At 41.2% G+C, this 24533-nt stretch overlaps 3 protein-coding genes across 9 annotated transcripts in view; all 3 read right to left on the bottom strand.

The window, feature by feature from the left end:
- The window catches only part of cmn (calymmin), a 16999-nt gene extending 15247 nt beyond the window's left edge, over positions 1-1752 (bottom strand). The window contains exons 1-3 of the mRNA XM_054800946.1: positions 1630-1752; positions 111-164; positions 1-32 (exon numbers count right to left, since the gene is read on the bottom strand). The exon at positions 1-32 is cut by the window's left edge and continues 22 nt beyond it. Of these exons, the coding sequence (XP_054656921.1) occupies positions 1-32; positions 111-164; positions 1630-1696 (153 nt within the window). The 5' untranslated portion in view covers positions 1697-1752. The remainder of the gene's footprint in view (positions 33-110; positions 165-1629) is intronic.
- A 2761-nt stretch (positions 1753-4513) lies between these two features.
- Positions 4514-11874, bottom strand: patl2 (PAT1 homolog 2). 6 transcript variants are annotated; one of them, XM_054767867.1, is made up of 19 exons: positions 11735-11874; positions 11243-11411; positions 10061-10353; positions 9930-9992; positions 9798-9851; positions 9546-9704; positions 9377-9448; positions 9171-9319; positions 8812-8886; positions 8607-8730; positions 8042-8159; positions 7381-7487; positions 7258-7311; positions 7043-7185; positions 6819-6975; positions 6626-6760; positions 6024-6121; positions 5797-5937; positions 4514-5066 (listed from the first exon to the last, which is right to left on the bottom strand). In XM_054767867.1, the coding sequence occupies exons 2-19, from the start codon at positions 11319-11321 to the stop codon at positions 5033-5035; spliced, it is 2055 nt and encodes a 684-aa protein (XP_054623842.1). In that variant the 5' UTR covers positions 11322-11411; positions 11735-11874; the 3' UTR covers positions 4514-5032. The 6 variants fall into 6 exon arrangements, 5 of the variants coding, with proteins under 5 accessions (XP_054623842.1, XP_054623839.1, XP_054623840.1 ...); XM_054767864.1 differs by lacking the exon at positions 11735-11874 and adding an exon at positions 11593-11724; XM_054767865.1 differs by lacking the exon at positions 11735-11874 and adding an exon at positions 11593-11724 and having other exon boundaries at positions 7279-7311.
- Positions 11875-12015: 141 nt separating this feature from the next.
- Positions 12016-24418, bottom strand: LOC129177304 (transforming growth factor beta-1-induced transcript 1 protein-like). 2 transcript variants are annotated; one of them, XM_054768262.1, is made up of 12 exons: positions 23597-24418; positions 20375-20425; positions 20104-20252; positions 18615-18670; positions 18378-18529; positions 18236-18299; positions 16862-16946; positions 15758-15955; positions 13980-14153; positions 13828-13909; positions 13590-13738; positions 12016-12775 (listed from the first exon to the last, which is right to left on the bottom strand). In XM_054768262.1, exons 1-12 carry the CDS (start codon positions 23856-23858, stop codon positions 12509-12511), a joined length of 1689 nt encoding a protein of 562 aa, XP_054624237.1. In that variant the 5' UTR covers positions 23859-24418; the 3' UTR covers positions 12016-12508. The 2 variants fall into 2 exon arrangements, with proteins under 2 accessions (XP_054624237.1, XP_054624238.1); XM_054768263.1 differs by lacking the exon at positions 20375-20425.
- Between the last annotated feature and the right edge of the window lie 115 nt (positions 24419-24533).

The following is a 24533-nucleotide window of genomic DNA, read 5'->3' as shown; positions in this document are numbered from 1 at the left end:
TCCAACCCCTCCACCATTGTGAGGTCTCCTTCCTAAAAAGAAGCCATTATAGCTTTAAACATAACAGAAAAAATAAGACTTCTATCTGCTATCCACAGATGTTGACTGACCATCAAAATGTGGTGCTTGGCCATTGGCTACTCCTGATACTCCAGCTCCATAACCTTGAACACATTACATGTTATTTTAAATAAACAAGGCATTAGTTGGAAGCATACAATTGTCCAAAATGTCTTGGGAAGATGGAGAACAAAGCTATATGCAGAATTAAAGCAAACTCGACTAGATTGACGTGCCCGATACTTTGGTCCATAGATTAAACTCTTAACTGTGGGTTGAGGATTTGGAAGCTCTTTGGGAAGTAGTAGTGTAGTCAATGCAGTGACTGTGTACAAGCAGTAAAACCCATTCTCTTGCCTCCTCACAGTGCAATGTTAAATTTAGACGGCTGCTGCAACCCAAGCTCCGCTGCCTTTGATTTTCCACATGCAGCCTGAGCGCATGGGGGGAAAAAAGAGAATATATGGCTCAAGGACAACACTGGGGCAGTTGCTAAGATTTTAGGTTAACAGGATAGTTTGAAATTTGACAGGCAAACCAGAGCATTCGAAAGACATTTATCTCATCCAGTCTGTCGGCACCTGCAACTGCAAGCAGAGTGAACCACTCACGCTACAAGGCCGCGCCGACGACAAGTGTGCTTGAATGAATGAAGCGCAGAAGAACCAATGGGACAGCATGTCAACATTTAAAACAAATGTAGCTTCAGAGGCATAGCAGCTGGGGTTTGGAGCGCTCGCCGCCATGACTGGGTTCGTACCAGTCGCCACTCTGGTAACTAGAGTACAATATTGAATTTACCCTTGGAATTTAAATCAGTATAACATTAAAATTCACATACAAAAACAAGACCTACATCATATGTGATATAAGAAACTCGTTTGTCATCACACCAAATTAAATTGTATATGTCAATACTCAAATCACCGGCTGGATCATTAAGCAATAGGCACTTATGCACAACACACAAGAGATGTATTAAAAACAAAACAAACAAAAAAAAGAATTTCAACAAGCAATCTAAAATTAAATGTATGTCCTATTTCTATACTTGCAAAGAGTGTATTAAAAAGATTCTATACAAAATGGCTGAGTAAGTGGATAATATGGCCCCTTACAGGAATCAGAACCATATTTGGTACCTTACTTAAACCACATGCTTCACTATAAAGGCAGTAGAAACTTTTTTCCCCCCCTCAAACAAACAAACAAAAAAGACAATTTTACACAAACATCTCATGAAAGAAGTATTCTACAGGACTGGTATTCAACTTTTAAAAGTGATTATTGTTGTGGAAAAATTAAAGGAAAAAATAAGGGGGATTTCCAAGTATTTGAAATGGATGCACTTTGAGAGTGCTAAAAACTACGTACCAAGACATCATTTACAATTTTGACACTGACTTATATAGTGTCCACATGTAAAGAGTTGCTTACACCAAGTACATGTATATCCACTTGCCATTTTACATCACAATAGACTAAGTGACCCGTCATACTTACCTTCAATTCACTCTGACCAAAATTCAAACAGGACACGGAAGTATATTAGGTGTGTTTTGTACTCACCCCCAGTGCTAGCACACTGGACCAGCCACAAGATCAGCACACTCTGAAGCTGCAAGCATCCCTTCATGGTGGACCTGAAAAAAAATATATATAAAGGATGAAGAGATGAAGGTGTGTGTCCAACATCGCCTGATGGTGAGGGTCTCTTATACACTCTGGCTGCAGGTGTCCATCCCACCCTCCAGACTCCCTCCCATCACACACAACGGAGTTGTAGACACACAAACACACACAAAGTGACTAATTGGGCACTTAAAGCACATCAACACTCAGAGTTGGAGAAGCAAAGAGAGACCATTTGGACAGTGATAGATAAACGCTGCTTGGCTTCCCTTGTGTACATGCAGACAATAAAAGCATCTTTTAGAAGGGCAGATTGTGTAAAAGGGTTACAACAGAGATTCCCACATTTGGCCCTGAAAAATATTCAACCTCAAGCTTCACTATGACAGACATGACATCGCTGGATAGTCCAGTGAAATGAATGGATCTTTTTCTGTTTCTATGGTGTCAGCCTATGCACTTACAACACTAGGTAAGGGTGAGACCACTTGCATGTTTTAAAAAAGGTAAAAAAACTTAAAAGAAAAAAAAAAAAAGACGAAGATCTCACCTTTAACTTAGATTCCTCACTCAAAGTCCAAATCCTCCTCTTATGAGGTCAAGGAGAGGTTAACGTCTCACCTCCCAGTCCAACCAGACCTCTCACATACTTGGCTTCTGCACAAACTGCCAATATCCAGGCTGTGCAACTTCCAATCACTTGCTACATCAATTAAAGGGCTTCACTAACATGTCCATAGATACCGTAAATTCTGGTGTATAAGCCTCACCCACTAAACTTAGAGAAAAAAAAAAGATTTGTACATATGTAAGCCACACCGGACTATACGTCGGAGGCGTGCACGTCATAAAATGGGAAATTGACTACACAGAAAAACATATTTAAAAAACTTAATACATTTTCCAAACCGTGTGTGCCAAAGAATGGTGCAACATGGCTATTTAAACAGTTCAGAATAGTAGTCTGCTAGTTAAACAGTGTCAAATAGTGGATGTAACATAGATAACAGTAGCCTACCAGAAAAGGCATTCATCGCCGTCCTCTTGGGACCCTAAAACCACAAAACTCTTCCTCTTTAGGCGTCAGAATTGAAGTCATAATTCTTCATCACACACTGTGTGTCCTCTGCATCTGGCAGTAGTCCAGCCTTTCGAAACCAGTTGATAGCGTTTTCTGCTCCGTGCCGTATCCACGGACAGACTTATGCAAAAGTTGCTCTTCACATGCGGCTGTCTGCTGTGTATTTAACCAGTTTTGAAACATGTTTTCTAGTTTAGGCTATCTGACTTTCTTACGTTTGAAAGCTTTTGTCGTTTTGCTTTGCGTCAGCTTTTCATGTTGCAGTCTTCAACGTGTGACCATACATTCATTGTTGCTAAGCTTACGCGAAGCAGCCATGTTTCCTTCCATTGACAGTCAAATCGATCGCCTTTAACTTGAAAGCGGAATCATACCCATTTCTTCGTGATTTCTCATATGGAAGATTGTGACTACCGGGTTGTCACTACGCAGGTGCAGACCGCCTCTACATTCCAGTACAGTAGGTGGCAATATACACCTAAAGGTTGGTTGCGACCCGCCATAAACAAAAAGGCATCTCCATCCAGCCGCCTATTTTGCGACAGTGTTAGACGTATAGGATAGCAACTTTATTCATCTCCGAGAGAACATGGCATTTTGTGTTTTGTTTTATATGGTTTATTGTATCTGTATTTCCTTTTATTGATTGATAGTATATGTGAGCGGATGTGTACGCCTGTGGTGCTACGTACATTGCATATGTTTTATGTAGGGTCAGTTGGGGAATGGCTGGATGTTACACTATTTCGGCTGAAGTTACTGCTCTGGACTTCATAAGAACCACAGTACAATGGGACCGGCGTATCATGGTCTGCCTTAGAGTCATTGTAGTGCGTCCTGGCGGATGCAGGTATGTGCCAACGCGATCGCTGCACAAATTCCAATAACTACCGTCTTTTGTTACCTTCCCTTTTTGTTTTCATTAAACATGCTTTGCAATCTTGGCGGTATACTTAGTGTTTATTGAATAATCCAAACCCAATGTTTTACATTTGCTTTTAGTATAAAAATTGCGCTTGTTGCTCACTGTAAACTGCAGTGTGCATGCATACCCAGGTCCACTCAATGAGAGCAACAGGGTTCGCTAACTCCAAGAAAGGTGGCCTCTCTGCGCCTTTTGGTTGTTTCCTGAACTTTTTTTGCCGTTAGTAATAGCGTTTTCCCACAACGCATATTTAAACAATTAGTAGCAGTTCTGAAGTATACGAGATTAAAACATGACCACATTAGCCACACAGCTGTAGAAGCTGGAGGGTTCAAAGTTTGAGAAGAAAGTGGCGGCTTATAAAACAGAAATTAGTCATTTCGGCAGGTGAACTCAGAATCACATTTAGCACAAGATGAATGAAAAATCACTTAAAAGATGGTGTACAGTGCTTACCTATCATTTAGCTAGGATTTCAATGTAAAATCTATGATGTTGCATTAGGGAGAGTTAAAAAAAAAAAAAAAAAGGGCTTGTGTTCGGCTATTCTTTGTTTATCCAATAAAAAGAAGTCAAAGAAGTTGTCTTGTGTCCTGCTGAAGATGTTTTTCAAGGAATGTCGCACACAGGCGTCTCAACAAAGAACACTAACTAGTTTGATTAAAAGTAAATACTTTAACAACCATGGTAAATCTGGACTGCAGCCATAACTTCCAATTACAAATTAAGTGATGAGAAAACAACCAAATCGTTAATTTCCTACACCAAACTTAATTTTTAAAGATGTTTTTTTTATTTATATTGCAAGTGCTCTACAAGGGTGTGATTTAAATGATTGCCGTTTCCAAATTAATAAATAAAAGGCCACATCAAATACATTACATGTATACACAAGTCATGCCTTTCTACAAAAAAAAAAAAAAAAAAAAAAAAACTGAAAACTGCATGGTTAATGTGCATGGGGCCATGCCTCAACAACCTTAGTGATTACTATTAACATAGGTTTGGCTGTACATCAATTACTATACAATCAACCTACTCACCAATTTCTGATCCAACGCAATTTGATTGGAAATATATAAATATGGACAGGAACCAGACTTCAGCGTAATTAACACTAAATTGAACCTGCTTGAGACCAGAGGAAAATAAAAGACAATCAAAATGAAAAAAAGGGAAACAGTTTCTGGGTGTGCACAAATGTGAGGTAGAAGGGGGGCTAGGAATAAGAATCAAAATATACAAATGACATAGCTTTGGTTGGAATAAACAATGGCAAGTCTTTTGTGCCAGTGCCACTTGGCGTGAGGGTCTCTCCTTGGGTTCCATCCATCTCAGGATGGAAGTGCTAGGCATCCTGTTGCAGACCTAAACACACAAGTTACACTTTGAAGTTAAATCCATTTGCCGTCAGTAAGAGGACTTCTTACTGTCCAGTGAGGAATGCACCAATTTTTACATTGGGGAAACAAAGCAGACACTGAACATGCACGCATGGCACAATACAGATGGGCTAACTCTTCAGGTCAAGGCTCTGCGGTCTACCTGCACCTCAAAGAAAAAGAGCACTCGAGGACAAATGTACACATTCTGATAAAGAAGGATGGTTTCAAAAGAAGGGGGGGGAAATCTACAACACTATCTTTCTCCCACATACAATGTTCTCCTTTCATCCCTTCCAAATAAAGTAGGCATAGCCACCTTGGTTTCAGGTGGGTCCATGACCATCATTACATCTGAATGAGATGCAGACGAAGGTGATACCACCCAAATGACCATCGTTGGCGGGTAGAGACCCCACTCCATTGTATCTTAACGATCATATGACACCCCTAAAGAGCCAACCATTCATGTCTTGACCTGCCTCCTCCTTTAGAGAATAAATAGATGGGATCTTGCACCAAACTCTTAGTCTAGAGCTGTCCTATCTAGTCTGACTGGTGTGTGTCCCACCTAGTCTTTGAGCATGAACTGATGAAGCCTGCTTGGATGAGAGGTTGAACGTCTAACAACCTGAACAGTCCAGTTGCGATCAACTGAATGCCCTGAGAATACAATGACTTGATTGAATGAGAATATTCACAGGCAGATTTCTTACTCCATGTTGCTTTTCAGCTGATGCACCGTGCGCTTGTCCAGGTAGCGGCAGAAGAGTGTCAGCAGGTTGGAGGGTAGGAGGAGTGGCTCCACCAGCGAACACTGGGAAAGCTGTCGCGCCACCTGGAATATTGTGTCAGTCCTGAAAGTCAACAGAAAGAGGCGTCTCATTCATTTAAGACTGATTAATTTATCACCTTTTGAGTGGAGATGAGTTAAAAGTAGTACCACATCTCAAAGTCTCCAATGCTGGGCTCCAGTGGAACACCAGAAGACAACAACTTCTCTCCATGGGACAGCAAAGCGTAAAGCAAGGACAGGCCAAACTGAAATGACGGGCAGAAACTTGTCATTTTCTTTGGAAATGTAGAATTTTGTCAAGCTTAACTGGAACAGCAAACTAAAACACTGGTTAAAACTTTTTGAGCAGGTGTGATCAAAGCGCAGTCCGCATCTCGTTTTAGTGGCTTGTAGCACATTCTAAAAAAAAGGGGGGGGGGGAACAACAACAATCAAAAAAAAAAAGTCGAATGCCATGAGAAAAGGTTTAGATACTGATTCTCTCACCTACAGTATACAACTTAGCATATCTGCATGGGGTGGTTTTAGCGGGTTTACAAAAGAAAAATGTCAATGTATATATCAGTTAAAATGTGGACGTTTGGACACCCGAGCACACAGTGTCATGGCAATAGGATGCAAATATGGCGTCTACGTGTTATGATAAACATTCCAGCTGTGTATTTGTCCATAATCTGCTTGTCTCAGCATTAACACTTATAATTTAACAGTAAGCGTTCACAATAAAAGCCAAGCAGGAGTGTAAAGACCTTGTTCTGGCACGCTAGTGAGAGGCACTCGTTGGCGGACGTCTCAGATGTCAGAACTCTGAGAATCCCAATCAGCTGACTGAAGGTCAAGCCGCCAATCACATTTCGAAGAGGTGGGTAGAGCACTGGAAGGGTCTAAAACACAAACACTATCAAACTACAATTTCAATTCTCCATAAACAGCATTCCTTACCTCTTCAGTGTCTCTGCTCATTAGTATTGGAAGGTTGGAGGTCACAATCGTCAAGATCTCTATGGCTGAGTCATGCTTCAGGAACGGCATGAGACGGGCAAGGAGCTTTTTGCCCTTTGAGACAACCAGGAATGGAAGAAACTCGCCTCCTAAATCTCTACAACAATTGATTTAGGGAATGAAGTATCACCTTTCCACCACACGTCCTCACATCAGTAACTCACAAAGTGTCATGGTGCTGCATTTGGGAGAAGATGTGCTCCACCTTCTTCTGGGTCTTTTCCATCAACCTCCTCTCTTCAACATCAGACAAGATCTTCGTTTTCATCCTGTTTGTCTCCTCCACCTCTAACAGAACGATGAATAGCTGAAAGGAAGAATAGGGGTCAAGGTGGTGAGAGAAGATGAGAAATTATAGTTTTCTTCATCGCTGCTCAACCTTTTCAATCTTGCTAAGGACCTCTAATCGCTGCCGTCGGGTGTCTTTTTGATCCTGCAGTGAAGAAATAGGTTTAAGTCATGGAGGAAAGAGGATGCACTTTGATACGATGGCAACGGTCACCTCTAGTGGACCCTGAGCTTGGACAGCATGAACAGCACCAATGGCGCGGCGAGGAGAGTAACATGTGGATACAGCGACTTGACCCAGGGAACCTTCAATGTGTACCACTGCAAGAACAAAATTGATCCCCACTCATTTTCAGCTGGAAAAAGAACAATTTCCCTATTTATTGACACAAAGGGTGTTCAATGTGGTCCCGGGAGGCATTGGAAGAAGAAAAAAAATAAAATAAAATAAATATCCACTGATGTGTTACACATTTTCTGTATGATGGAAATCAGAACATTTTGTTAAAATTGCTGTATTTGTGTATTTCCCAATCAATGGAGCCGAGCTGTACTTGGGTTGTGTGGAGCGTGCCTGTTTTCCAGCATGTCGCCAAATGTTTTTGCAGAAAGATTTTATACACTGACTTTCTATAGCGTGTGTAATGTCTTTAATGTACGTGTGACATTCTTGTTGATTGGACAAACTGCAGGAAAAAAAAAATAAAATAAAAAAAAAAAAAAAGGAGACGCAGACAGTACTTTGCTATACCTGTGTAAAATCTGACCCCCAAAGGAGTCAGTGCCTTACCAGCCATGAATCTCCCAAATGTCATCACAATTCCTACAAAACTACAGAATATATGATATCCTAATAAAATGGCATCAACAGTAACCTGGTGTGTATGCGTCTGTCTGTTTTATGTAAGGTGTTGTCAGCTTGGGTGGCTCCCTCTTGCTCCTGATGCCCAGCTCCTCTTCAGCCAGCTTTGCTTCTACTCGCCGGTAATACTCCTAAGAGACAGACAGTACTATGAGCAGGAGTTACATTCTGAGACCCTCCCCCCCACCACCGATTGGTGAAATACCACAAATAGAGACACCCTTAAAAAGCTATTTTAGATAGTCTAAACGCAGAGGTAATCCACGAATGAACGATAATGAAAGATGATTAAATATGCAGTGCCGTACGATGGCTGATTATGAAGATGCCACAAACAGGAAATACAGGTAAAAATGAATGCGCTCGGCTATTGGCTACATTCAAACTTCACACTAATATTGTAATGTCCTTTGTAATCTGAAAATAAAACTATGCATTTTTTTTGCTAGTCTTACTCAGCTCATTTTATTGGCAACTTGCTCACAAAAAAAGCCATCTGTGTATGTCAACAAATGCAAATGAATAATCTACTTATAAATATGCACTAATAATACAGAAAATACATGGACCTCCCATACCTGATAATAGTAATCCTCAAGGTATGGATTCTCACTTTGCAGCTGGATCATCTGTAGCCTAATGATCCACTCCTTCTCTTTGGCTGTCATCAGATTACAGTAAGGATCCCAGCCCTCCATTTTTCTACAAAAATGTGTCCATTAACAAGAAATAGACTCATGCAGCCATCATCATGCATGGTTTAAGCAAGTCATATTTGCCCACCTCTGGAATATGCTCTGTTTTTGGCCAAGTAAGCGTTTATGTTGTGGGTGGAGCTGGGTGACTGGTCCAGGATATCTGCAGTCAAGAGAGCACAATGTCAAAAAATGTATGTTAATGCACATAAGAGAAAAACATTGACAAAGTATGAGAATCGCTTTTGCTTCCTCCACTTGCCATAACATTTTAGCTTTTGAATGTGTGAATTTTCATATAAAAAAAAAACAAAAAACCCCACAACCAGTTTGAGAATTAATGGGGTACTGATTATTGTACTCATAAGTTAATGCATTTTTTCCAGTACTATGAATATTTTTAGGACCAAAACATTCAGGATTTATTCCACATTTGTCATCACACACCTGAAGTGCTGCACCTGATTAGTTGAGGGGCTGTAGAAGGAGGACGGCCTTGGCGAGTTGGCCCCGAAGCGAAGATGCATCATTTTAGGAGTGAAGGACCGCGGTGTGGAGGGGCACAGACGGTTTGTGGGATACATAAATCCCCCTGTCTGATGACAAGAATTAGGACAAGATTCTATTAGAATAAATTGGATCCAAGTTAACACCTGATTGTAGTGCTGCCTCTGGGTTAGTGGCTGCCGTGAGAAGGGGGTTCCGAGTACCATGGGTGCATGCATCTGCCAAGAAACATGTCAAACTTGAATACTGAAGTGTATGTAAAAATGTCAAGGTAGTCATTTGGGTGCATACGCTTTCATAAACGGAATTCTCCACCTGTGACTGGTCTCTCAGGCCAAACTGACGCCTTGAGTAGGGGCCCCTTGATTCAACCTCTCTCCTGCCCCTGAAGGAAGATGCAGGATCGAGGAAGTTGGAGGTCAGGTGCTGCCCTCTGCCTCTATGACCCTCAATTACACATATTATTGCACTGTCCTAAGAAACAGACGGACAAAAATAAGTGTATTTAGGCAAGTCATTGTCTAAGCCCTTGTTCTAAGACAGGTGCTGTACTTCTGCCAACTTCACCTGAAGTACTGAACCAGAGATTCTTCGGTTCTTCCTATAAGATGGTGCCAACCACTGCAGAGGGAAAAAAAAGACAGGCTCTCAAAAATGAGTGAGAAAAAATGTAACTTGAATATGAAAAAAGGTACTAACATCCTCATCAAAGGAACGGTGGTACATGACATTCCCACAGTCCACTATGGCGCTATCAAGACTCTGCAATTAAAAACAGAAGAGGCTGGAGGGCGAGTGGCCCAAATCTCATACAGTTAGGTCAATTCTACCTTGAGGCTCGGCCGTCCCTCCACTATCCTCATCACAGCAGGGTCTTCAAAGATGGGACCCCTACCCAGCCCCCTCCTATGCCCTCGCCCTCTAACCCGCTGCCCTGTGGGGGGCCTGGGCACAAACTGGGGGAACGTTCTGGGAGGGGAGGGCGAGCTGTGAAGGGATGGCGGTTCCGGGGACACAGGTCTAAGGTCTGGTGGAGGTGGCGGCGTCGGTGGCCGAGGCAGCGGCTTGCCAAACTGGAGGAGGGTGTAGTTAGGGTCATCTGGGATCATCTGTGCGTCTACGTCTAACACAAACACAAAAAGGTAGCAGTTTGCAAAAAAAAAAAAAAAAAAAAAAAAAAAAGTCTTAAAAAGAAAATCGTATTCCCTATAAAAATGCACATCTAGATCAGAGATCAGGCTTGCGGAGGGAAATTACCCACACTTAATTCACATACTGAAAAATTAAAGGCTGCAAGAAGCCACTTTGGTACTTATATTTTGTTAAACAGTTACACAATTTAGCTTTATGCTTTCAGTCAGTGTCAACATTTCAGCTTTTTCTTTTCACATTGTGCCTTCTTGCTGTATTACCCATTTTTACTGTTTTTTTGTTGAATTTTATTTTCAAACTAGATGATTGCAATGTCTGAAGACATTGCGTGTGAATGCCCAAGCCTAATGAGGTGGCGGAAAAACAAAAATGAGTAAAAGAAAGGAATACAAATTGTGTGACGCATAAGAGTATTCAAGACTATGACACAATATATGTATGATGTATGTTAAATGTAAATTCACACAGGCCATTCCCAATGACTGGCCAGAGGCCATTCCCACAAAAATGGCAGCCAATAAAAATCAAACCACAAGCCAGCCACACTTTGAACACCGCTGACTTAATTGATCTAAAAATTAAGTTTACTACAAATGTATCCTTGTTCATCTATCTATGCCAGCAACTCTTAGCAACAGGCATAACAATGAAATGCTCTTCCACTAGATGGCAGGAGGTACAGTACATAATTCACCTCTGTATCCACCTGTTGCCCTCATGGGTGTGCCTTGAGATTTCTAATTGAACAATGTGCCAAAATGGTGAAAGCATTGACCCCTACGTCTTTTGGAGTTGGGATGATGTTTTGTGCATTTATTTAGGTACATTCCAATGCTCCTACTTATGTCGCATCAACACACCCATGCCAAAGGTCTCCTCATTGTAGATGTTGATCTCCTCATCCTCCTCCGCCATGGCCTGCAAAAACCCGCAGTCCATATTGCTCTCAACGTCTTCGTCACTCCAGGCATCTCCATTTTCAGGCCACTGAAGCTGCTGCTGGGACTCTTCTTCTACTTCTTCAGCCACCTTGGTGTTATGATGGTATTTAACATTATACAATACAAAGTCAGGTGACACAAAACCAGGAAGTGGTGCTTTATTTGGAGATACGTAACTTGTATTTTCAGTATTAGCCATTAGCTAACCGGAAGTGGCCAATTAAACCAACTTTAGACGAATATTACTTTAAACAATGTTGCTGACTTACTTGCTGGTGCTCTGAATCACTCATGGTGTATTTTGGAGGTATTTGTATTCCCTTTAAAGCTAACAAGCCACGGTGACTTTTGTCCGTGTTTCGCCTTGGGTCAAACTGTTTGGGAGTCTCATTACTGTTCAATTGACCTCACCTGTGTGCTTGATGAAACGTGCCTACGTCATCACGAGTCACGCACGTACCACGTGGATTTTTTCTTAAATGTTGCTTTGTTTTCGAATCGTCCTGTACTTTTATTGCCTACAAATCTCAAATGTATTTCTTGCCAAGTTTTGCTGAAATTAATTTTAGTATGCAGCTAGCGACATCTGGTGGTCAATTAGCATTACATGGGACCTCCCCAATTCATAATGTAATGAGATTCGCGAAAAACAAAATCCATCAAATGTGGCCTTAAAATAAAAACACAAAAGATACAGCATAAAAAATGTATTTATTTATAATTTGCAAGAGTTTTTGGCAAAGTGCATACAGCATTTGTGAAAGAACGATATTAATTAGTCCTACTGATCATACTGTATATATGCCAGTGGTTGACAATGTGAAGGCAGCTGCAGTAATGCTTATTTTTCTGCGATGAAAAACAACTCGTCTCTTGGATATTCCTTTGCAAATAAAAAATAATCAGAAATTCATGAATATAAAGGGCATGTATGTGTTATATTATTTTCGTTTTTTCTATCTTCCGCAATAAATTCCATTTGAATCAGTACATTATGTAAAAAATAACATTTGGCTTGCCTAATTCAGTTGTAGTTCAAACTGACAACCTTAATGCAGTCCACTTTATTTGCAAAAAAAGAAATGATTAGGAGCAGTTTAATCGCTTTCAGTATAAAGAGACCACCCTCATTTCCACAGTATAAAAATGTAAAAATGCTTCTTCACTTGGTGGAGGATCATGTCCTTAACCAAAGAGTTTGATGAAGCATGGGTGGCAGTAGGGCTTGTTCTCCTGTTCCTTGAAGCAGCCTTTGCTCAGAGGTTTCAAGCAGAAGTGGCACACCAGGTGGTGTGGGTGGAACTTGGCGCCCATGGCGGTGACACAGCGGCCCAGGATGGGCTGCTGGCAGGCCTGACACACGCTGCCTCGCGACTGATGGTAGTGGGCCTCGCACAGCGGCTTGCCCTCATGCTCAAAGAAGCTGCCGTTGACGAAGGGACTGTAGCATTCCTGGGGGTGAGAGGAGGAAGACATTTGAAACCTTTAAATGCAGGAAGCTAGCCAGGACCATGGTAATCTGGGAGTCACAGCTACATTGGGTGTCTAATTTCCTTAACTACTTAACTCAAGGTTAAGTAGTTAAAGTTAAGCCAAGGCCTAATAAAGAACCATTTATATTTGGTGCACAAAAAGTTGCGACTCCAGTATTTTCTTTAATATATGAGTGAAAAATTCACAAATCCTAATTCAATTACAATAATACAGTAGTACAGTAATAGTATTAATAATAATAATAATGGCATAATAATAACATATTGCATTGTGTTGTCTGCTATTGCATTTTATCAGTTTATTACATTTTTTCAAATGTTTTTTTTTAATTATAGAATTATTTATTTAATTTCCCAGTGAATTCACTGAGTGTTTTAGTTTGGTTTTTTTAAAGTATTTTTTTCTTCACTTTCTTCATGAAAAATGCATTCATCCAAAATTTGATAATCCAAATACAAATTAGGCTTATTTGACCTTGATGGAATTTTTTGATCTACTGAGCATTAGAGAAAAATAAAATAAAAAATAAATATATTAATAAGAATAATAATATATATATCTAAGAATAGTGTTTATTTTATTTTATTTACAAAATAGAGCTACTGTACTTTAGCTCCAATATTTGTGACACCTTCCTTCATTTTGTCTTCAATTTTGGTCCTATTTGAATAGACAATAAGCACAAATGTTACTCTCCTTGGGATAAGTGTTACATATAAAATATGTCTGATATTTTCTGTATATGGTCTGCATGTCCAGGAGAAACACTCACCCTGCATACAAAGCACTGTGGATGCCAGAGAGAGTTGAGAGCTGAGATATAGTTTTCGAGGATAGGCTGGCTGCAGCCTTGACACCGGGAGGCAAACAGCGTCAGAAAACACTGCTGGCAGTACTGCTGGCCCTCACGGTCATGAAACCCTGACAAGTAGATTGGAAGTGAGGTTTGTTGTCATTGTGAATCTTGTGTGTTGGTGCAGTACAGGACGTAAGCTGCTGTTTTTTTATACCTTCCTCGCCAAAGCTGCGGCTGCATTTGACGCAGCAGAAACACTCAGGGTGCCAGTTCTTATCCAGAGCTGTCACCATTTTCTGATGAAGAGAGGAATAATATTAACAGAAGCTGCTTGTGCATGCAAAAACTCATCTAGAGGCCTCTTACACTGAGTATGGGCTTGTTGCAATGCGCACAGTGAGGGGAGAAGAGTGTGAAATAGTCAGACTCGCAGTACGGCCGGCCATCCTTCTCAAAGAAGTTGCGACTGCCCAGCTCTGCCTCACATTCTGTGCACACAAAGTGCTCAGGATGCCACACCTTCCCCAGAGCTGTCACCACCTGGATGAAGGAAACAGTGAGAGGATGTCACACTTCCTTTAAAAGCACTCGAGTAACCGACTTTCACTCACACATCTGCCAACTGCCTTAACTAGATTATAATTTTTCCACTTTAAACAAGTCAGTCTTTTAAAATTGTACTTCTTTCTGAAATATACACATCAGATATTAATTGTGTGCACACTTGAAAAATTCTAACCAGGTGCTTTGATCATTCTTATTCGCCGTTTTTTTGTCCTCTAACTTCTCTTTCATTTTTCAACCGATTCAAACCAGTCCAGCATCAAATGGTTCCGCTCACTCGGGAATAGTTTGTGCTATCATGTTAACTGTTAGCATGCTAAAGTTAGCGTGTTAGCATTGCTAACATTAGCACAGTAGCATTTTTTGCCATTTTCATTAGTATTAAAGGGATAGTTCAAACTTTTTGACATGAAGTTGTATGACAGCGATTTGTGAGGTCGGATTTTTTTGAGGAGGCATTTTTATGATGCAAATTTATTACTCTTTTGAAGACATACTGTTTTGAGAAGCCAAACTCTTTACTTAAATGGCCCAGCAACTAAGCAGAACTACGTTCCTTGTGACGGAAATCAGACCAGAACTGGACTCACGGGACCAAATGAGGGGGTAAGTCACTGTTGATATAGTACACGCTGATGGGGAATGTCACACAACTTCATGTCAAAAAATACAAACTATCCCTTTAACATTGACAGACACTCAGTGCTATGCTAGGTTTTGCACGCTAACGTTAGCATTGCTAACATGCTAACATTGGCATAGTAAGATTTTAGCCACTTTCATGAGTCGAAACTAAAAAACACTTAGTGATATCATGTTAGGTGTTAACATGTTAGCGCTAGAATGCTACATTAGCATAGTAGCATTTTTTCACATTTGCATAAGTATCAACATACACAGACACTTAGCACTACCATGCTATTCAGTAATCCTGCTCTACTTTTTTGGGTTGATTCCACTTTTTTTCTCTGTGTTCTAAATATTCTTATATTCATTCTGCATTTCGACATCCACGACTTTCCTGCTCATTTCTGTTTTCCCCTTCATCTTTTTATCCTGCTTAAGCATTCACACGCAATGTCTTCAGAGATTGCCATCATCTAGTTCTATTTTTGAGATTTTAACTCCTATATATATACATACATTTTTTATTTTAAAAAAATAATATTGAACATCAAGAGAGACACACCCGTATTATGTCAGTAGCAAGGCACCCTTGGAGTGAGAAAGGTGAGAAATTTTGCCGCATGCTTTGGATAGGAAAAAGTAGCACCATCGAGTGGACAAATGAGATAAAGGTGGGATCAAAAATTATATTTTCAATGGGACATTATTTGTCGCGAGGAACAATGTGTGGCTTTTTGTGTGGTTTAGTTATTTGAGAATAATTAAAGGAACAGAGATGACAATTCTAAAATGTCTGAAAAATGAATATCCGCTGACCTGTATTCATTCAAAACAGCCACAAGAGCACTGCCAGGATCCATTTAAAATCCATCATAATAAATATATTGTTTGCAAATAGACCTCTTGGATTGGACGTCATTTTGCAGGTGTACCTAATGTTGTGGCCTGCTCACCTGTCCCACGACTGGCTTCTGACAGGCTGAACAGTTTCCTTTGGAGGAAGTTTGAACTCCTTGTCTTGTCAAATCTGATTGGAGGAGCCCCAGCATGCTGTCCAATGAGCCGCCTGACGAAGGCTGTGGAGGGACCGCTGGCTGCTGTGGTACAACTGCTGTTGTCGCTGTTGCTGTGATGACTGGACTGACAGCTGGCTGCAGCGAGACAATTGGACAATGAACTGTATTTAAAGACAGAGTGGTGATGATGGAGAATACTTTGTGTATTTGTCCATTTTGCATCATAAAGAACACAAATCTAAGCAGAGAATACATCCCCTTGTGCTTGCTAGTCACTTGCCAGACAGAAGCGATTCTGAACAATGTGGATCTTCGTTGTCTGAGACTAATTGCTATCATCAGACACAATCTGGTGACAGTGAATGCATCATGAGGTCAAGTAAAGGTCTTCATTAGTCACACAGGCTTAAATAGTCTCTCCTGGAGCGAGTGAGGTTTTGTGGGGAAGGGCGGACGATCCAAATAACAATGGTACCAATGCCAAGGGTAGTATCAGTATCAGATCGATAGTTGTCTTTTGCTGACTATCTGTTTTTTAGTTGTGTTGTTCATATTGTTACACTTTTTATGTTTGTTATTTACAAATTCAGGGAGCCGTATGGAAAATGGATGGATGGACAAACTCAGGGTTTGGACAAAGGAGGCCTTTGGAGGCAAAAAGCTAAGGATTTGCGTAAGAATCAATAGTAGTTTTTGCTTTTGTTTAGTTGTTTTGCAATATTGACGTAACAAAGGGGAAATTATGTTTTAATTTTGCTGATATACACAATGCAATAGTCTTATATTGTTGTTTTTATAAATTATGATGTCGCCATACAACACCATCTTCAATAACAAAGTCAGGTGTATTGATTGTATTGACATCTCTGGAAGTTCCTCTGAGCACCTCCCCCTTCCTGCCCTTACCTCAAGCACTGCCTCTGTATTTACTTAATATCAGATGGATTCCAAAACTTGCAGTATCGCCCACCCTTAGTTGACTTACAATGCAACATAGTGTATTTATTGCAATACTGACAGTGTTATTTTGGGAACCCTTACTGTGCTCTGAACCCGGAAGTCGGACAGCGAAGCCATCAGTTTGTCCAACTCCAGTGTCGCAGACGTTGCCGACGGCTTTGCAGAGCTGGAACACAAGCGGATGAAAATAAACAATTGCGATCAGGGAAGCTGCTTGCCACCAGGATAGGCAGGCAGCTACTTGGGGCCTCAGCCTAGTTGGAGGCCCCAACTGACAAACCTTGAACTTCTACAGCAGTGGTGCTATGCAAAGGGTCCCCAACAGACACTAGAATTGCCTCTGATTACAAAAACAACCAGTCTGAACAGGTTTTCTTTAAACAACAGTTATGTGAAGGAAGACGGGTCTGAGGTCATATTAGCATGTGTTCCTTGTTCCTTGTCCTAATAAACATCCCTGATTAAAACACGGCCTACCGTTACGGCCGTAACCCATAACAAGCTAATACTCAAATCTATACCACCGACATCACTTTCTGTTCGCCTGCCACTCCGATCTCCTGGGGAAAACACTTATAGCATCACACACAAGCACGAGTCTTATTTATGTCTCAGATGGCTTATTTACTCTTATTATGTCTCCTGTATTGGGTAATGTAACCCGCGCTGCTTCGCACTGCCCGCACCGGGGCTCGAACACAGGACCTTCGTAATGGGAGGTGAGAGCACTGACCACACGGCCAAAAGCCCAGACTGTCCACCGCGTGTTCAGCGCAGCTCTTAAGGCAGAGGGAGTGAGGTTTTACCAACACTACACTTGTACACTTGCACTGCCTCACAGGCTGGCATCCGTTACAGTAATACAAGTGTAAAGGTGACTATAGGGGTGTTAGTTCATGTCTAGAGGGCTCTAATAATGTTAAAAAATGTATAGAGAAGGGGTAAGCAGGGTTTCTATGCTCTAACAACAAACATATTCCATTCATAAAAAAGGAATCGTACTTCACAGAAATTCACTTATCATGGTCTGGTCTGGAACCAATTAACCATGATAAACGAATAATTATTGTAGCTGCAATTGAACTATCCTGAGCAGTCAGCATCCATCAGATCTATCTCTGCATGCACTTCAAAATGTTGGGAGCGTATTCCTTGCTGTACCGTTGTTTGCAGTGAATCATCCACGGTATTAATGGATTACAGCTATTACAGGATTGGTTCTGTCGCTGCTGCGTTGTGAAATATACTTGTTAATAAAAAAAACATGTGGTCAAAGAAAGCGAGCTAGGTTTTCCTTTCCACTTTCTCATGCACCCCAAACCATTCTTAAAGTTAAAATGTATTAGTTACAGTATATATATATAACAACCTCTTTGTAATTATCACCTGCTTTCAATTCACAATAAATTATGATTAAAGGAGTTACGGTACAGGTAGACATGCATGTGTTGTTACTTGGAGTCTTTATCCTTTATCTTGTCATCCTTCTTAGAAGTAGGGAACTGTGCCAAGATTTCATCTGAAAGCACAACATCACGGTGATAAGAAAAGACTCGGCTCATCTCCACGACACACACACACAGAAACACACACTGACCTGTGATGTTGAACTGGGTTGCATTCAGCTCCTGCAGAAGATGGTCCAGTTCACTCAGACCTCCCCCCAACAACGAGGAAGAGGAGAAGGCTGGGGGAGAAGCTGGAGCAGGAGGATCAGCTGAGCGGGGAGAGCGTGATTTACACACTGTGCTGTAAGAATGATGAACACATAAATTAAGACTCTTTGCAAAAAAATGTTGAAAAGCTGAGCAGACAGTCCATGCATGGAGATTACCTGTATAGTTTGTCTGGGTTGGAGTTTTGGGAGGACTTCATTGCTGCAGAAACAGTCTGATACAACATGATATCATAAAAGAGAGTTAACAGAATGTACACTGATGGATGAGTGTTACCATCGATGGAAAAGCTTTGTGTGTCTGGCGAGGAGGACAGTGCTCCGAGAGATTGCATCACAACCAACAATAAATTGTTAGCGCTAACAAACCCTGCAGTGGTAGAAGCCTTTTTCCACCTACCCCAAATCAACTGGAAGACGTCCTGGGCGATTCTGATACATGGAGCACATAGTGCTTGATATCACAGCTATACACAGTCGATCTATAGCCGTGTTGCTACGCCAGAACAGTAGTTCCTCAGTGTTAGCTCCCACAATAACAATGTTGCTATAGCTTGGTTAATATGCAGGTCACGGTATATTAACGGTGGTTTTTGGAGGGGGTTTTTTGAATAGGTGAATCCCATTTACGTCCATTCTTAGTGAAAAATTACCAGCACAAGGCGGCTATCTAGAACGCACAGAAAAGAAAAAGAAAAGTGTTTACTTGAATGATTCAGATCATCAAACAAATTAAATTACTCAATGACAACACAACTGAACACAAAATGCAGTCTAAATGAAACTTTTTATTACTAAGGGAGAAAAAAAATCTAAAACTACACGGCCCTGTGTGAAAAAGTGATTGCCTCCTAAACCTAATAACTTGTTGGTGTCAGGAGTGGCGGATGCCACAGCAAGAAAAGTAGGATCCCAACGCAAGACGAGGGCAACTTCTAAATACAAAAATAAAGTTTAATAACAAAAGGTGTCCAAACAGGCAAAGTACAAACAAAGGAAAATCCACTACGGGTAAGAAACACAAAACACTGACAGCAGAAGGCTGTCAGGAAAAAAACTAGAAGTAACAACAAAAAACACTGAAGGCAAACCAACAGGAAAACACTAAGATAGTACAGAGCAGGTAAATGCAAGCAAAGGTAATGAGCCAGAGAGCAGGGCAAGGGTAATGGAGCCGGACTGAGCGGGAGCAAGGAACAGGAGGTCAGGGAGTACAATCTGGCAAGGATCAGATGCTGCTGCCTTGCTTAAAAGGAGTCCAGATTGCTGATTGCCCGCAGGTGCGCTCTGGCGTCTCCGCCCACGCCGGCTGAGGTGCACTGCGGACAAATGGCAGACAGGCGGCAGCAGAGCGACAAGCAAAGCATGACAGTTGGGCCACGCTTAGCAGAAACAACTGCAATCAAGCGTTTGCGATAACTTGCAATGAGTCTAAATTCTGCTTCGGGATCCAGGATTCCCCTGCTAATGTGGGAAGAGATACTTCATAAGAACTGGACTGTGGAACAATGGGAAAATGTAATGTGGTCCAGAGAGATGGAACTCATAAAGAAGAGGATATAGTTCAAATTATCCTGTGGTTATGCGGTTATGGATGAAACAGGATGTCAGGATTGATGAGGTTGAAATAGTGTAAAAGTGACGTTACCTGCTGCGGGGTGTAGGCTGGTGGCGGTGGCCGGGCCTCTGAGGGGTTCTGTTCAGCCGGATCGGCGTGCAGTGGCGGCTCGGATGTAAGGAGGACGGGACACCGGGCAAGAGGAGATCCTGTGTTCTCCAAATCTGCGAGGAGGGCGTCTATAGTGGGGACGAAAGGGAATAGTTTGGATACTTTAATGGCCGAATAGATAAAAGGCCATGCAGCCATGCAGACAGATGTAGTGGAAAAAGAAGAAGCACATGCACAGACAGCTACGTACCAAAGACAACAATACGAGGATTGAGAGGGTAGTTAAGTGGCTCAGGCACTCCTGAAGAGAAACGACACATACATAGAGCAGCTATAAGAGCTCACAACACTTATTGAATAGTCCAGACATGCCAGCATAGAAGGGATGCAGAGGAGGAAGCGTGTTGGGCAGCTGATAACTAATTCCCACCCTCTTTTTTTAAAGTTTTGGAGCTGCATGACATCATCCCCGTGTACTAGTGATGCATGACTGCTTTGAATTCTTTATAAACATCATTGCAGTCATCAATTCAAACGTCATCCTCAGCTTTATAAAGAAGAACATGAGTCAGAGTCACAGGGCACATTTTCAGAAGGCTATGCTTATTCTTATTTTGTATACTGTACCAATACCTTAATCCTTACCTCACCAAATAGCTCATATAGTCATAAATAAAGTCAAAGTCTTCAATAAAAACAGAAGCAATATGGTTACGCATACTCTATATAACAGGAGAGCGCTGCTGATTCTGAGGACCTTCTGCAAGCCTGCTTGTGAAAGATCCTCATTATGACAAGAGCGGGTTTTCAGGACCTACTGCAAAACACTAGGAGAACATCCTCAATATGACAAGAGTGTGCTGCTGTTTTTGAGGACCTACTGCAAAAGCGCTAGTCATAGATCCTCTATATGACTGGAGAACTGCTGTTTTTAAGGACCTATTGCGAAAGCACAAGTCAAAGATAGTCAATATGATAGGCGTGCGCTGCTGTTTTTAAGGATCTACTGTAAAAATGTTAGTCAAAGATCACCATAATGAGTAGTGTGCTGCTGTTTTTGATGACCTACTGCAAAAACCCCACGCAAATATCCTCTATACTGCAGGAGTGCTCTGCTGTTTGTAAGGACCTACTGTAACAACGCTAGTCAAAGATATATGAGAGGGGTGCGCTGCTGTTTTGAATGACCTACTGCAAAAATGAGAGTCAAAGAATGTCCGTATGACAGGAGTGATCTGCTGTTTTTAAGGACCTACAGCAAAAACACTAGTCAAAAATCCTTTAAATGACAGGAGGGCTCTGCTGTTTTTGAGGACCTACTGCAAAAGCGCTAGTCACAGATCCTCTATATGACTGGAGAGCTGCTGTTTTTAAGGAGCAACTGCAAAAAGTGACATAAACATCCTCTTTAACACAGGAGTGCTCTGCTGTTTTTGAGTTAAAGATCCTCTATATCCTTGGTTCCCAAAGTGGGGTACTTTGCCGTAGGGGGTACGTGTATTAAAAATTAATTGCTACATTAGCGCCAAACACTGAGATTTACGTAATGTGCTCGAACGCCTTGTGTGAACAGCCAGAGCAGTTAAGTAGTACAGTGCACTGTTCATTTTCTGTGGGCTATAGATGAACAAATAAGTCAGTTTGGTGATGATTTTGTGCCCTGAAAGTGTTTAATCTTGGAGATTTTTCAAGATCATTTATATTGTGGGCTAAATGCGAGCTGGTCTCCTTACGTGGTGCTGTATATTACTCAGCTGTATGAGGCTGTCATTTGTTGACGCACTTACCTCTGCGCTGCTGTGCATTTTTGCTTGGCGCATAATCTCATGCTATCTGTGCGCAAATGTCCATTCAGTAATTATTGAATTATTTCCTTATTGATTGCTGTATGTTATGTGCCTTTGTTTTCATAATTGTTTATATTTATTGCGTTTACATGTAACATTAGTTGCACTGTACTGATTATTTCCATGTTGTTGCAAACCAAAGCGCAGCAAAAGAGCATCATGATAAGTTCACCACATCTTACCACAGCTTGTCACCACTTGTAAATAAATTAACCAAACAGAAGACAAACCTGCCAGGAGATATCTTACCCCTCTAAAAACCTTTCCATTTTAAACTAGCAGCCTACGTGTGCAGTTGAAAAATAAGACAAATGATTTTTTAATATAATGTCATAATATATATTTAATAATATAACAAAGATGTCTCATTGTGTGAGTTCTGTTTTTTAAATGTGCAGGTGTACAGGGTACATGACTTCCAGTCAGATGTCTGAAGGGGGAGACCACTGCTCTATATGACAAGAGTGCTCTGCTAGACTTACTACAAAAACACTAGTCAAAGATCCTCAATATGACCGGAGTGCTTTGCTGTTTTTCAGGAACTACAGCAAAAACACCAGTCAAAGATCCTCTGTACGACAGAAATGTGCTGCTGTTTTTGAGGCCCTACTGCAAAAACACCCAATCCTCTATATGATGAGTGTGCTCTGCCGTTTTTTGGAATATGCTACAAAAATGTTTGTCGTTCTCGAGTTTTGTGTTGACCTCGCGGGCCGGTCTGATGTGGCCTACAAGCCGCCAGTTGAGTAACCCTTGTTAATTGTAATGTTTCCACGGAGTCGCTGTGTAGCTCTTGAGCACTTTACAAATGCTTGAAGCATAGTTCTTGCTTCTGCACACAAAACATAAAGAGTTTAGTCTCACCATTGCCTGTGATGATTCACAGTTGTGGTACGACAGCTTGGTGGGGATCATGTGCACAATCTACAACCCATGCTGCTCTTCCTCCTCCTCTTTGCCTCTACACTTAGACTGCTCATATAAGGAGGTGAATTTCTCCCAATGGGAATTATGACCATATTTAGAGCGGGCCCGTCTGAATGTTTGTCTTGGCCTCCTGGTTCTCAGCATAACGTGGGACGAAAAAGAACATAATAAAGTGGAGCAAACATGGCGATAGCGACCCAGTCTGAGTGGACAATGTAATCCAGATGTGCTCAAGTTTTGCTTGGCTGCATCTTTGTGGCACTCAACAATGAAAAAACATGAATCCCCCACACTTTGTTGGAAATAGCAGCATGGCCTTGGGCTATTTGAGGACAGTTTCTAGCAAAGCTCTTCCCACACATACAGTAATGTTTTGTTGGGAACAAGAGGAAGCATTCACATTACTCTTGATGTTACAACATACAGTAAGCACCTAAACTTGTTGATATCAATAGATCCACAATTGAATGCTCCACAAGCCTTTAAGGATCTGAGCCTTGAGGCTGGGTGTTCACAAGCTATCAATAGAGTGGCTCATTCAGCCACTGTTAACTCTACAACACACACATTGCTGTCCTGCATGGAAAAAAAACAGTACAGAGTCAGCAGACAGCTTATTTCTTGCAGCACAGCAGCCCTTCCCAAAAACCTAAACATTTCCCTCCAGCTTTAAAAGAACACACACACACACTACTCACCCAAATCCTCCATTGTGGAACAACCCAGCCTGGATGTTAAGCGCGCTATATAAATGTATGTGTAGCTGCTATTGTCTGTCTGCAATAACTTCTCAAGCACCGTTATTCGCCCACACGGGAGGGAGGAAGAGGAGGAGGGCGTCCAGTCTCTTTTTTTCCCCTCCTTCTTCCTGTGTAATGTCTTCTCACAGTCGGGAAGGAGGGGGGAAAGAATGCAGTTCCATGACCGCATTCCCTGTACACATGACGTCACTATAGGCATTCACACCTTGGTGTGATATGGTTTTTTATTTTAATATATTAATACGTCCCCATAGTACTGGGTTGAGAATCTTGCGGCCGATGTGCCCAAAAAAGCCTGCAAGCACATTAGATCTGGTTCGCCATGCAAATTTAAAATCAAGGTAAAACCACAAAGGAACTGAAAGCTTTATTTACACAAAAAGATATTAATTAAATGGGGCCATAACGACTAATTTAGCATGTGATTGAATTCTTCAATAACAGCTTCTGAAAAAGGCGAAACATTGCTTAATTTAATGTAAAACACAAAATATGCAAAACAAATGTTATATAGTTTACTTCATTTAATGTTTGATTATTTTAAAGTTATGGCGTAGTTCAAATGAACTTGCAGCAGTTGCAATAAACCAACAATAACAATTTGAATAGCTCAACACATCTTTTAAATGGTAATCTTTTGAAAGTTACATGTAATTACGGTGCAAGTCCGAGGGCCATTCTAAGACCTCACAAATCACCACAAAATTTGGTACACACATATAGGGGACTGACAAGCACGTGTGTAAAGTTCGAAGATTGGTCGAAGAACATGGCATGCCATCAAGTAAAACGGGCACTGTGGTGTCCTAATTTTAATGTAGTTATTCTTGCAGACCTCCACGAGGGGATTTTTGACAGTGATTCTTGACATTTG

Source organism: Dunckerocampus dactyliophorus, chromosome 2 (genome assembly GCF_027744805.1).
Source record: "Dunckerocampus dactyliophorus isolate RoL2022-P2 chromosome 2, RoL_Ddac_1.1, whole genome shotgun sequence".
In the NCBI taxonomy this organism is placed as follows: domain Eukaryota; kingdom Metazoa; phylum Chordata; class Actinopteri; order Syngnathiformes; family Syngnathidae; genus Dunckerocampus; species Dunckerocampus dactyliophorus.
The sequence above is the reverse complement of the archived record's forward strand: the minus strand, read 5'-3'. Positions and strand labels throughout refer to the sequence as shown.

Excerpts from the sequence above, each read along its gene's own strand:
- patl2 (XM_054767864.1), bottom strand. The coding sequence starts at position 11,616 with ATGAGTGATTCAGAGCACCAGCAA. Across the intron at positions 9,993-10,060 it reads AGGGACGGCCGAGCCTCAAG|AGTCTTGATAGCGCCATAGT; the intron begins GTAGAATTGACC and ends TTTTAATTGCAG. Across the intron at positions 6,122-6,625 it reads CACTAGCGTGCCAGAACAAG|TTTGGCCTGTCCTTGCTTTA; the intron begins GTCTTTACACTC and ends CCGTCATTTCAG.
- LOC129177304 (XM_054768262.1), bottom strand. The coding sequence starts at position 23,858 with ATGCCTATAGTGACGTCATGTGTACAGGGAATGCGGTCATGGAACTGC. Across the intron at positions 18,671-20,103 it reads CAGCCTACACCCCGCAGCAG|ACTGTTTCTGCAGCAATGAA; the intron begins GTAACGTCACTT and ends ATGTTGTATCAG. Across the intron at positions 15,956-16,861 it reads ACTTCCGGGTTCAGAGCACA|CCAGCTGTCAGTCCAGTCAT; the intron begins GTAAGGGTTCCC and ends GTCTCGCTGCAG.